This window comes from Dipodomys spectabilis, unplaced genomic scaffold (genome assembly GCF_019054845.1).
Source record: "Dipodomys spectabilis isolate Male_0828 unplaced genomic scaffold, ASM1905484v1 ptg000207l, whole genome shotgun sequence".
In the NCBI taxonomy this organism is placed as follows: Eukaryota; Metazoa; Chordata; class Mammalia; order Rodentia; family Heteromyidae; genus Dipodomys; species Dipodomys spectabilis.
Window position 1 is genome coordinate 10,629,283 of NW_024870884.1, and position 12,831 is coordinate 10,642,113.

A 12,831-nucleotide genomic window follows, 5' to 3' on the forward strand; every position below is an offset into this window, starting at 1 on the left:
AAATAAGAGGCAGACTAATGAAAACATGCATAAGATCATTGGTTTGATTTAGGGGGGAAGACACAGGATAGGCTGTGTGCCATCCCTAGGAAGCTGTCTGATGGGTGCAGATAAGAGCAATGCCCAGAGGACAGAAACCCCTATCTGGGAGGTATGCATGACTCAGTGTTATTTATCTGGGGCCTAGACTGCCTGAAGTGGTAGGGATGGTTAGAATTCTGGCTGGGCATCAGAAGAGGGTTTGAGACCTGGCTTCAATTCTCCCCCAACCTGGTCGTGGGCAAGATGGCCCACCAGCTGAGTCTTAGGCTCTTCTTCTGTACAGAAGAGCCTTGGTCTTGCTCAGGATGGATTTCTTCCGCTGTCTGTGCATGCCTTGTAGAGGCACTGAAGCCCAGGAGACTGCTGCGGTGAGTAGCAGGGGAGTCTGTGCCTATGGAAGGTGGACCAAATGGGTCTTAGGTGAGAGGGTTAGAACAGAGGCACTCAGTGGGGGTGGGTGGGAAGCAGCTTCCTGTGGCCAGGGTGAAGGAAGAGATAAGTGCAAAGCATGGAGTCGGGTTACAGAAGTCCTCAGCCACCAGCCTGGAAATGCTCTGTAGGGTGCTAGGTGGGACTGTGCTCAGGGGTGTGATGTGATTAGGCTGCTTTTTAGCAAGATTAATGTGGCCTGGAGCTCGGAATGGATGAGATGGCCAGAAGCCAGAAACCAGAGAGGATGTTGGAAGGCTCTTGTTATATTTCTGGCTGTGGGGAGGAGGGCTGGGGGTTGGGAGTGATGAGGCTCAGGCCTAGAGCTGTGTCTACAGAATACTGCTGGGCCTTGGGGCCTGGCTGAGTGCAGGGGTGATCAGTTACTTTGACTAGTAACTTCTCCGTCCAGGCCAGCCAAGAGACAGAAGTGTACCTTCTTGCTGATGTACATAGCCCAGCATGTGAAAGTGGCCTGGCTGATAGCAGGCCAGCTTTTCCAGGACTCCAGGCGCAGATAAGGGTTGAGGAATAAGTGGGTGATGGCACTGGCTAGGGCCTGGACACAGGCCGTGCTCATCACTATCTTTTTTTTTTTTTTTGTCAGTCGTGGGGCTTGAACTCTGGGCCTGGGCACTGTCCCTCAGATCTTCAGCTCAAGGCGAGCGCTCTACCACTTGAGGCACAGTGCTACTTCTGCTTTTCTGGTGGTTAAATTGAGATGAGTCTCACAGACTTTCCTGCCTGGGCTGGCTTTGAACCATGATTCTCAGATCTCAGCCTCCTGAGTAACTAGGATTACAGGCGTGAGCCACCAGCACCAGGCTTCATCACGATTGCCTCATCCAATCTGCCAAATGGTGCCAGCCTTGGGCAGGTGTGGAGTACTCAGTGCAAGGAGCAAAACCCAGTCTTTTATCATCAGAGAGCTCTCAGCCTCTAGAGCTTGGCATAAGTCTATTTATTTGCAGGACAAATTAATGGCAAATCAGAACAGTCGTCCTTTAATCTATTCAAATTTGCATATGGCACATACGGCATGTTCTACATGGGCCAGAAAACTATTGTTCTAATTGTGTGTGTGTGTGTGTGTGTGTGTGTGTGTGCGCGCACGCGCTGGTTTTGAGGCTTGAATTTAAGGTCTGGGCACTGTCCCTGAGCTTTTTGTTCAAGGCTAGTGCTCTACCATTTTTAGCCACAGCACCATTTCCAGCTTTTTGGTGGTTAATTGGAGAAAAGAGTCTCATGGACCCAGTCTCCTTCTTGGGCTGGCTTTGGACTGTGATCCTCAGATCTTACCCTCCTGAATTAGCTAGGATTACCCATGAGCCAATGTTTTGTAGAGGCTGTAAGTATAATCTGTTATTTATTTATAAATTATTTTTTTGTCGGTCATGGGGCTTGAACTCTAGGCCTGGGCACTGTCCCTCAGCTCTTCAGCTCAAGGTGAGTGCTCTACCACTTGAGCGACAGCGGCCACTTCCTAAGTGTAATCTTTTGAGAAGGGGTTGCTTTGAAAAATAATTAAAAAAGGGAACTACCAGGCCCTCTTGCAACCTGGAAAAGGAGGTCATGCAGGTGGCTGGCTGGTCCTGAAGCTTTAACCTTATCAGGGAATTTGAGTCAGGATTTCTTGCGAATTACATGAGTATTTTATAGTATTTCACAGTAAGCAAGGGTGACAGAGTGGCATTAGTATATCCTCAGAAAGGTAGCTGAGGATTCCTCTCCCATAGACCATCAAGCAGGAGATGGAGATAGGCTGGGATATCCAGGCCACATCTAAGGCACTCCTCTAGTGGGTGATGGCAGCTTTTAGGCTCTGGGGGTTCCTGAGGGCTGTCTGAGAACTAGACCATCTTTCCCTTCATGCAGCTGTGCCTTTCCTAGGTCTGGCCAAGGGCTCCCATCATCTAGATGGGCTGGGGAAGAGTTGGACTGTGACCATCTTGAGTACACGACAGGGTTCAGCCCTGGCCCCTGGCCTATTTGGACAGGATGGGCTGTGGAGAACCCAGAGGACAGCAAGCTCCAGGGGTAGCATCAACTACTTTGAAGATAGACCCAAGCCTTAATCCTGATCATAACTTCCTGGTCAGATTCAGTCCTGCGAAGATTTAGTCTTCATTGAGCCTCAGTTTCCTTACCTGTTGAATAAGGATCATGGCTACAGCTTTATGTTTGCACACCTCCTACGTGTTGCCTTGTAAGACACTAAGCTGCCCCTCTCCCCAATTTCCTCTGGAGAAATGAAAAAGACAACACTTGGGAAGGGCTAAACCGTAACCCCAACTCCCCTGAGCCTAGTGGCCCCAGAGCAAAGGGAGGAGGCTAGGAGACACGGCCCAAGTGCCACCCTCCGGTAGAGCCTCAGAAGCGGTGACTCAGAAGATGACTGCCCGGGGCATCGCTCCAGATTTAGCTACGTAGGGTGGGGCGAAGCAGGGCCACGAGGTCCCAAGTGGGTTGGGACCCTCGGAGCTCACAGCAAGCGCAGGGACCGGGGTTCGAGGTCTGGAAGGCCTCCTGGTTCCAGCTTCCGTTCGCTTTCCACGCCCAGTGCCGCAAGCAGCCGCCGGGCGCCTCCCCATCGGCGGGAATCCTCGTGTGTGTGCGTGCGTGTGTGTGTGTGCGTGCGTGTGTGTGTGTGCGTGCCCGTGCGTGCCTGTGCGTGCCCTAGTTTCCGAGGACGGGAACAGCCGCCCGCCTTAAGCTGCTGCTGTGTCGCAGCAAATCCTCCGGGCTGGAGACGTCTGGTTCTTCCCGGGCCGACCTCGGTGCCTCCCCGCCTGTGCCCGGCCCACGCGGGATCGTGCGCCCGGGAGAGCGCCTCCCACCACGCGCGGGCTCCCTACGTGGGGGACGTGCAGAGTGATGCCCGGCCGGGGGTGCGGGGGATCTGAGACACCGCCCGCCCCCTTTCCGGCGCGCAGGGAGCGGCTCTCCGGTCCCCGCCCCGCCCCGGAGCGCGGCAGCCAATGGGCGCGCAGGAGGTGGGCCTGGCGGCGCGGCCACTCCCCCTGGGACGGGAGCGCGGGCCGCGGGAGCGCGCGGGCTGACGCCGCGCCCCAGGCCGAGGGGGAGGAGCCTGAGGGGGGAGGAGGAGGAGCCGCCGCGCCGCCCCGGGAGGACCACTGCTCTCACCCCGGCTGCGGAGGACCAGCCGGCCGCGCACGTCTGCCGCCCGGCGCCCCCCGACCGCCAGCATGATCGCCGCGCAGCTCCTGGCCTATTACTTCACCGAGCTGAAGGATGACCAAGTCAAAAAGGTGAGCCCCGCCCGGGCCACCCCCGCCCTCGCCCCCGCCCGCCGCAGCCGAGCCTCCCGCATCCGCTCGCCGCCGCCGCCGCTTCCATCCTCCCGCGCTCGGCCTCCCCCAGGCCAGCGGCTGGTTGGATGAGAGGCCTCGCCCTGGGGTTCCCCCCCACCCCCTCACGGTGTGCGTCTGCACGCGTGCGTGTGTCTGTGTGTGAGTTGAGGAGGGTCGTGGCGGCCCGAGGACCCTCCGACACCGCGTTGCTTGCTGCAATGCCCTTGAGACGGGACCGGGGATGCCAGAGGGGCCTCGGGGCCGCTCCTGGGGGCCGGCTGCGTGGGGACCGGCGGCGCGGCCCCCGGGGCCTGTTTAGAAGGGTCTGAGCGCCGTGGGCGGAGGGAGGCGTGATCACAGAGATGCTGCTGGGGAGGTGAGGGGGTGCTGGCTGGACAGGCACCCCATATTTGGGGTTCCCCCCGCCCCGCCCCAGAAGCTATCACCAGGGCTCTCCTGGCTGTTGCAGCTGCTGTTAATCTGAAGACCCGATGACCCGCCTGGCTTTCCGGAGCGGGGTGGGGGGGTGGAGGCCACCGGAAACTTTGCTCCTAGGCCTCAGGTCTCCAGCCCCACGTCTGAATGGAATTTTTTTTTTTTTATTCCTCTTAAGCTTCAGTTTCTAGCCAGCCCCAGGTTCAGAGCTCAAATAAGAGACCTTCATCCCTCGGGTAGGATGAAGGCCTTGACGTGGACGTGTGGCATGAGTGTTCTCAGCAGAACATCACCCTATCCTGGGGGTTGCCACCGGGGACTGCTGCTGTCTAGTGTTAAATACTATCCTCTGGCGGCTCTTGAAGGTGTCTGCCACCCTTCTGCCAGTTTGGTATTGCATTTTCCAGAAACTGCCTAAGCCCGTAGGGAAAGACACCTCTATTTTTATCAGTGCTAGGTATGGCACAAGCTCTTTTACCCACCTGGGTAACATTATTGCTAGGATTAGCTGGGACCGGCCGACAAAGTCAAACTGTCTCAGATGTTCAAAGTAGCCCTATATACAGGAGAGGCCGAAGGGACAGACCTTGGTTTTCTGCTTTACCGTCTACAGTAGGGCCTTGTCCAAAAGACTTCCTCACTTGGCACTTTAGGAAGTAGGCCTTCCTTGGGGCAGTGAATGACCTCATCAAGGTCACCCAGCCAGTTAGGGGTGGAGTCAGGGCGGGGTTCCTGCCTTCCTCCACCTAAGAACTTGATCAGGACTCCTAGAAGTCAGCTGGGGGGGTGGGGGGAATGCTGAGAGACTAGGCCCCTGCACCTTGATCATACATTTTGTGTACATACATTTGAAGTAGGATAGTTATGCGCTAGGCTTAGGAATATGCCATGAAGGTCGAGTTTTGAAACCCTAGGTGCAGTCACTTGTGTGGTGCATCCCTTCTGAGAGGAGCCTTGCAAGCAAAAGCATGCCTTTCAATGGTGGTGTGCATCATGGGTGCTTCTCCCACTGGGAAGGGGAGACAGGCCCCCTTACATGTTCAGTGTGTGTTAAGAAGTCTCTAGAAGCCAAACATTTCCTGTCCTCCTGCAGCATTTTGGGTCCTTTATTGCCCAGGACAGCAGGTCCCTGGATTGGGGCCAGAAGGACTTTTTGTCTGAATTCTGGGCCTGGGCGCTGTCCCTCAGCTCTCTAGCTCAAGCCTAGAGCTCTACCACTTGAGCCACAGTGCCACTTCCGGGTTTTTCTGCTTATGTGGTGCTGAGGAATAGAACCCAGGGCCTATGCATGCAAGGCAAGCACTCTATCACTGAGCCACCTTCCCAGCCCCACAGAAGGACTTTTATAAACCTTTCAGCATCCACACCTACCACTTGTGGGACCTTGGGTTGCTCTGGCTGCTCCATGCCTGGTTGTCCTGTGGTGCTCAGCAGCTGAGGTGAGCTAAAGTTTGGATGGGATTCAATGGACATCAGACTTGGAGTATCTAGTGTAGCCTTGGGAGCTGAGGACTGTGCTATGTACTTCTATGTGTGCACATTCCACCAGGCCAGGCCATATAGATATCTTAAGTGCATGTTTTTTTTTTTTTTTATCTCCCTAATCCTAAATCCCGCTCACTCAAAAGTTTGTGATCCTTTATCCCTTTCTTTTAGCTGCTGAACCTTACTGGAGGAGAGAGAATCCTGAGACCAAAAAGTTAGCATTATTGGCAGATTCTTAACAAACAAAAACCAACCAGCAAACAGAAACCCAAATGGCTTGCTTGTACCTCCCCAAGGACTTCTTAGACCTTTTCGTATGGGGCAGTATGTTGGTTCCTGCACCAGAGTGTCACTTCACCTGCATGGTGGGTTAGGTGGCACTGCCATGTATGAGTGTGGTCCCTGGAAGCCTCGTGGGCTTCCTGAGGATAAGCACATAGTATGTGTTTTGATGACCCTGTCAATGTTTCTCACTGCTAAGTGAGACCTTACCCACCCACTGCTCACCGTGAGAAAGGCTGGCTGGGTACAGGACTCCAAGCCCAGTGTGTTACCCTGTGTTCCAGAGGGGTTGGCCATGATGATTCAGCCTTCCAGCCCCAGGTAGACTCTGGGGCTCCAGAGAACAGACCTGACATTCTCCTATTCCTTTGGTAATCCATGCTTGGGCTTCTGGCCCGCCAGTAGGAGGAAGGAGGGTGGGGTCATGCTGGGATTGCTCACAATACCACAGCTGCCACCAGGGGGTACATTTCTTTCTTTACTGATTCAGCCTCACAAAGTGTGTTTCCAGGCTGAAATAGTCTGAGCCTCCATGTTCCAGGAAGCATCTCACACTGTTGGGTGATGGGTGCCCAAGTATAAAGCATGTTTTCCTTTCATTCTTCCTATGGTATTTGGAGGGAAAAGAGGAGGCAGGTGTATGCTTGTGAACCCCCCCCCCCCCCCCCCCCCATTCACTGAATGCTAGTTGTGCAGTCAGGGGCAGGTCCTTTGACCTCTAAGTGACTTTTAACATGCCTCTCTCCTGCCAGCTTCCTCCATTTGGCTTAGCCCTGACAGACTTGGAGGAGGATGTAGGATAGTATGTTGTTTGTTTAGAAAATGAAGATGGGTCCTGGAAGGCCAGAAAGAAAGAAGCTTTAAAGAAAGGTTAGATTTCCTTTTCCCTGGGTTTGTCCCAGTAGCAAGCAAATACTAATGGATTTTCTCTGGGTCGGATCTCCTGGCCCAACCCTAAGTAATCCCCATTAGGAGGTGTACAAACAGGTGTCATTTGCCTAGTAGCCCAACCCAGGAGTCCTTGAGTCCTTGGCCCAGGAAGTGTGGGGTAGATTATGCTTAGTAATGAAAGGGCCACCCCAGGTCCATGTCCTCAAAGCCTAGGGAACAGGCCGGTTCCTTATTGCTGTGGAAAGAGGCAAGAGTTACACAATTATGAAAAATGTGTCAGACACCTTTCATCCTGGTAGTGTGCGTATAGTGAAGCATCCTTGGTGAGTCTTCAGTTTCTAGTCCCCGGTGCCGCCATCTTGGGGCTTCTCCCCCACAGCCGCCTGTCATCATCTGGATCACTCAGGAATGTCGTGAGGGAATAAAGTGGGCAGGCGGGTGGCTGGGAGCTGCTTCCACGTCTGACCATGCTTCATGGTGCTCCCTCCTACGCTCCTGCTGTTCTCAGGGAAGCATGGGTGGCTTTTCCCCCAAAAGACTCATTGGGTGTGACTAGGACTGTCTGGATATGTGTGTACATGCACATGTGCGTGCTCTTGTGTGCCTTGCTGGTAGAATTAACCTCTGGAGCCAACACTGAGCATGGCTGAGGTTGATCTGGGAGAGCTGTTGGGTACAAAGGCAAGTATATACCTCTATGTCCCAGAATTAGCAGTGATCAGATGATTTGATCATTGATTTGAGGCACCTTAGAATCAAATCCAATCCCAGGATCGAAATCATGTCTTTAGAAAAGGCTGGAGTCCTTTATTATGTTCAGGATACTGTGCTAGACTAAGGTGACAGCTATAAATGAGGCAGAAGGGGTCCCTTTTCTCATGATACACAAGTAATTATTTGTTGTCTAAAGATATATACAAAGCAAATGAACCACAATGTGTAGAACACTGGCTGCTTTGGAGGCCAGAAGGGGAGGGGTGGTCATACTGTGGGAGGGAAGGTCACTGGTAATCAAGCAGGGCTCCGGATGTGTTAATCTGAGAAAGTGTGGGCTTAGTCTGTTTGGGGAAGTAGGTGAGGTGCCCACTGCCTTCCAGGCTAGTAAACTACAATATCAGGGTCTTTGAGGCCATTTAATATATACTGGGTTGTGTTTATTGTATCTGGTCTTCTGCTCACCTGTATAAACAAGGATATCATATTTTGAAACTTTGTAAAGTGGAGTCAGATAGATAGTAGCCAAAATGTAGGTTTTTTTTTTTAATCTTTCTGTCTTTAATGGTTGTTTAGATCTGAGCATCCTAAAGTACATTGTGTATCATCTCATATCAGTTATTTATACATATATACATATGCATAGAGAGATATTGCATTATAAATATTTTAAATGCACAAATACACTGCTAGACATTTGTTTTCATTTGATCATTCAAAAACCTTAAGGAGAAGCAGGCAGATTTCTGCAGGGCCCCCCAAAAAAGTGTCCGCAGGGCAGTGCAGAAAAGCAGTGCCAACTCCCTCCCTCACTCACTCCCTTCCTTCTTTCCTTCCTTTCTGTCATGGATCTTGAACTCTGGGCCTGGGCGCTGTTCCTCAGCTCTTCAGCTCAAGGCTAGTGCTCTACCACTTGAGCCATAGCACTACATCTGGCTTTTTCTGTTTATGTGGTGCTAAGGAATTGAACCCAGGGCCTCATGCATGCAAGGCAAGCATTCTACCATTGAGTCACCTTCCCAGCCCCCCAAATGTTTCTTAATATTATTTTAGGAAAGGCTTATTTGATTCTGTGGCTGATGAACTTAGAAGGTTCACAAACAACAAAGAAACAACAAACATGCTTTGCAAGGTTGTCAGAGCAGACAGTATTAGTCCTGGGCATTGGGATTGCTTTCTTCCTTACACCCTCCTTGTGTGCTGCTGGGGTAGAAGGGTTGAGAGCAGAGCTTTCATTCCTCATACAGATACAGGGCTAAGAGCCCCACCCAGAGGAGAACCTTTTCCTAAGCTTGCAAGGAAATCAGGAATGGAATACAAAGGGTTCATCTTGCTGCCTCTGCTTCCTCTAGGAGAAAACTCAACAGTGTTGATTTTAGTAGTTTATCTTAGAACTTGCATTTTAGGGCTGGGAAGGTGGCTCAGTGGTAGAGCGCTTGCCTTGCATGCATGAGGCCCTGGGTTCGATTCCTCAGCAGCACATAAGAAAAAAACCGGAAGTGGCGCTGTGGCTCAAGTGGACACGCTAGCCTTGAGCTTGAGTTGAAGAGCTGAGGGACAGTGTCCAGCCCCAGAGTTCAGGCCCCACGAACAGACCAAAAAAAAAAAAAAAAAAAAGAACTTGCATTTTAGTTTTCTCCACAACTGAAAAATATCTATAGGTTAGTTTTTATTTTGATATACTTGAAGCACATTGAAAAAAAGGTTGAGGTTAACATAACAAGCACACGTGCACCCAGTATTTAGTGCGAGAAGTTAGACAAGATTACAGTTAACATCATAGATATTCTTGCAGGCAAAGCCCTTCCAGCATCTCTTGTGGCTCATTTTCTCCCTTCAGAGGTGACCTCTGTCCTGAATTGGGCATTTGTCATTCCATGAATGCTTTTATACTTTTATTACATCTGCATGCATCTGTATGTAGCATATTGTATTGTTTTATATACGTTTTAACTATTTGTAAATGCTATTTCACCTTGCGTATTGCTTTTTATGGCCTCATGTTTTATAATTGATGTTATATATATGTATATATATATATATATATATATTGCCAACTTGCCTTTTTTTTTGGTGCCAGTCATGGGACTAGAACTGAGGGCCTTTGCCCTGTCCCTGAGCTTCTTTTTTGCTCAAGGCTAGCACTCTACCACTTGAGTCACAGTGCCACTTCTTGCTTTTTCTGTTTTATGTGGCACTGAGGAATTGAACCCAGGGCTTCATGTATGCTAGGCAAGCACTCTACCAATAAGCCACAGTCCCAGCCCCCAACTTGCCTTTTTTAAGTCTAACATTATATTTTGGTATTTTTTTCATGTTCACCTTCATAACTCTCATTCATTTAAACTTTTGTGTGTTTTTACATTGTATATACATGCGTCACAGTTAATTTATCCATTCTTTTGATGGGCATTTAGGTATCTAATTTTTCACCTAACAGGGTCTCTGAACACTCAAACAATGGTAGTTAGCATTTGAGCAACTTTCTCTAGGTCCTGACCTGGCCTTGTTCCTCAGACTGGAGTTACTAACTGGGGCACTTAGCTGTTTATCAGATTTTGCCAAATTACCATCCTCCAGGCCATGCCATATTACGCTCCCATGAGCATGTGGGGTTGCCGTTGTTCACGCCAACCCTTTGTGAACTTGTAATCCATCGTTCTCAGTCTGTTTCCTTCCTCAGTCATTTCCATGCATGTTACAGCGTGGTAGCTTAGTTTAAAATTAGCTCACTTCCTAATGTCCCTTATCAAACAGCCCTGGTTGCAGAGTTTCACTCAGTGACCCTGACAGCTGTCATTGTGAGCCTCATTGTGAGCTGGGCAGGCAGGGGCGGCTGCAGAAGAGCGCTAGGACAGCCCTTTGGTAAAGGTCCCTAGAATTCAACCTGTGGGCTCTAGTTTCTGCACCCTCTCTTTCTGAGTGGATCCACCTTTGGTAGGGCAGGCCTGTCTCTCCCTAAATATGTCCAGGCCTCTTCAGAGGCAGCAACTTCTTTCTAACTGTCTTTCCTAAAAGGAGAGGGTGGCTGTATCCCTGTGGCCAGGCCTGGCCGGGAAGGGAAAGGAATGGTGAAGTCTGCAGCTCTGCCCTTTGCAAACAGAAGCTGAGTTGGCCCTGTGCAGACAGAAAATGTGGGCTCTGGCTCATCTCAGTCCATGCCAGCTGCAGGATCCAGATGCTCAGACCAGTGGGGAACCCATGGAGCGAGGAATGAGGGAGGGGCATTTCTACCTCCTGTGTCTCCTCTTTTGCAACTTCTCTTAACATGGCCTCTTTCTTTATGGTTAACACTAATCAAGCTAATCAAGGCCACCCTGTATGAGATGGATGGTCTTAGCGCTCTAAATCCCCACAAGAAAAGGTAGAGTCTGTGTTTAGACCTGTGGAGCATGACAAAAGGGGCTCTGCTTTATTTTCATTTGGACTATAAATTACATACCATGAATTTTTGTTGTTGTTGCATTGTTCTTTGAGACAGTTTTACTATGTGGCTACCGTGTGGCCTTAAACTTGCTGTCCTCCTGCTTCAGCCTCCCAAACCTGGATTATAGGCATGTGTCACTTCACCTGGCTTCAAGGCACTCCATCTTTAAAGTATACAGTTCAGTAGTATCTAATACATTCATAAGGGGGTGCAACCAGTGGCACCATCCTGCTCTAAAATACTTTCATCCCTCCCAGGGGTTCTTTTTTTTTTTTTATTATCTTTAAGTAGTTATACAAAGAAGTTCCCATTTTACAATATAGTATATGAGTACAAAGTGTCTGGCAACATTGTCACCCAGGGGTTCTTTTGATGCCTTCAGATTCCTTCTTCCCTTCAGTTCCTGGCAACCACTCATTTTCATCTACTTTCTTGTTTGTGGATTTGCCTCTTCTGGACATTTCATCAAAATGTGATTATACAAAATGTGGCCTTTTGTGTCTGGTTTCTTTTCCCTTAGCGTGTTTCTGAGGTCTATCCATGCCAACGCATGATTGTCTCTGTAGATCACACTTTATCTCTGTGCCAGTAAGTAGATGGTGTTTGAATTGTTTCTCCATTGGGCTTTTATGAATAATGCTGCTGTGAACAGTTATGTATGGGTTTTCCTGGACATGTGTTTTCATATCTCTTGGGTATATATGTAGGAGTGAGTTCCTGGGAGAGTCCTGCTTTTCACTTCCTGGAGGAAGGCATCATCTGCATTGAGAAAAGAGAAAACACACACACACACACACACACACACACACACACACACACACACACACACCCATCCTGGGAAATGTTAACCACACAACTGGTGGACAGAAGTGTCCCCACCATGGGGCTGGGAAGGTGGCTCAGTGGTAGAGCGCTTGCCTTGCATGCCAGAGGCCCTGGGTTCGATTCCTCAGCACCACATAAGCAAAGAGAAAAAAGCCAGAAGTGGCGCTGTGGCTCAAGTGGTAGAATGCTAGCCTTGAGCTGAAGAGCTGAGGGACAGCGCCCAGGCCCAGAGTTCAGGCCCCATGACCGGACCCCCCCCCCCCAAAAAAAAAAAAAAAAAGAAGTGGCCCCACCAGGTCCCCTGATTGTGCAGCTTAGGAGAACAGATTCAAGGAGGGAAAGGCAGGGGGAGGTGGGGGAGAGCTGGCTTGGTTGGGTTCATTCAAGTCCTATGACTCATGGACACCTTGCCCATCCTGCCTACTCCCTATTGCTTGGTGTGGGTGACCCCTTCTCTGGGAAAGGAAATGCAATGAGATGCTGGGGATTTGGCGTTCTCCTCCCCCAATTATTTTCCTGTACCCTTCTCTCATTCTTGTTAACATTTAAAAGAGGAACCCTTCCCCCCCCCCCCCCCAATATGCTTACCCTGGAAGAAGGCCCCCAAACCCTTTCTGATGTCTGCTGGTAGCCTCTGTGTAAATGTAACTGTCAATTTCATGATTGATTGACACATGGAGGTTGCCTTCAGTGGAATTACTTGCATACTTCATTTCTCTCCTGGTTGCTGGCTCCTTCAGGGACCTTGTCAACATGGGTGGGGTAAGTGGATTAGGAGAACCAGGTCACCATTATAATAAAGACCTCACCACCTCTTGCAAAATAAGCCTGGATATAGATATTTCTTCTTGCATCTTATCTGGAGAGTAGATGAGGCCCATAAAGTGGAGTTGACAGGATCTCCTTGGCCAGAAAGCAGTCAGAGCCAGTATGGGGACATAGCCTCCTTGATCTGCCCTCCATGCATGGATCTTACTCTACATGCAAAAC

General features: G+C 50.2%; 1 protein-coding gene across 3 annotated transcripts in view; it reads left to right on the forward strand.

The window, feature by feature from the left end:
• The first annotated feature begins 212 nt into the window (after positions 1-212).
• The window catches only part of Hk1 (hexokinase 1), a 61,883-nt gene continuing 49,264 nt past the window's right edge, over positions 213-12,831 (forward strand). The window contains exon 1 of one of the 3 annotated variants that reach the window (XM_042696322.1): positions 213-410. In XM_042696322.1, coding sequence (XP_042552256.1) covers positions 348-410 — 63 coding nt within the window. In that variant the 5' untranslated portion in view covers positions 213-347. Of the gene's footprint in view, positions 411-3,569; positions 3,741-7,021; positions 7,028-12,831 lie in introns of those variants that run through there. The other 2 variants (XM_042696321.1, XM_042696323.1) reach the window with 2 other exon arrangements.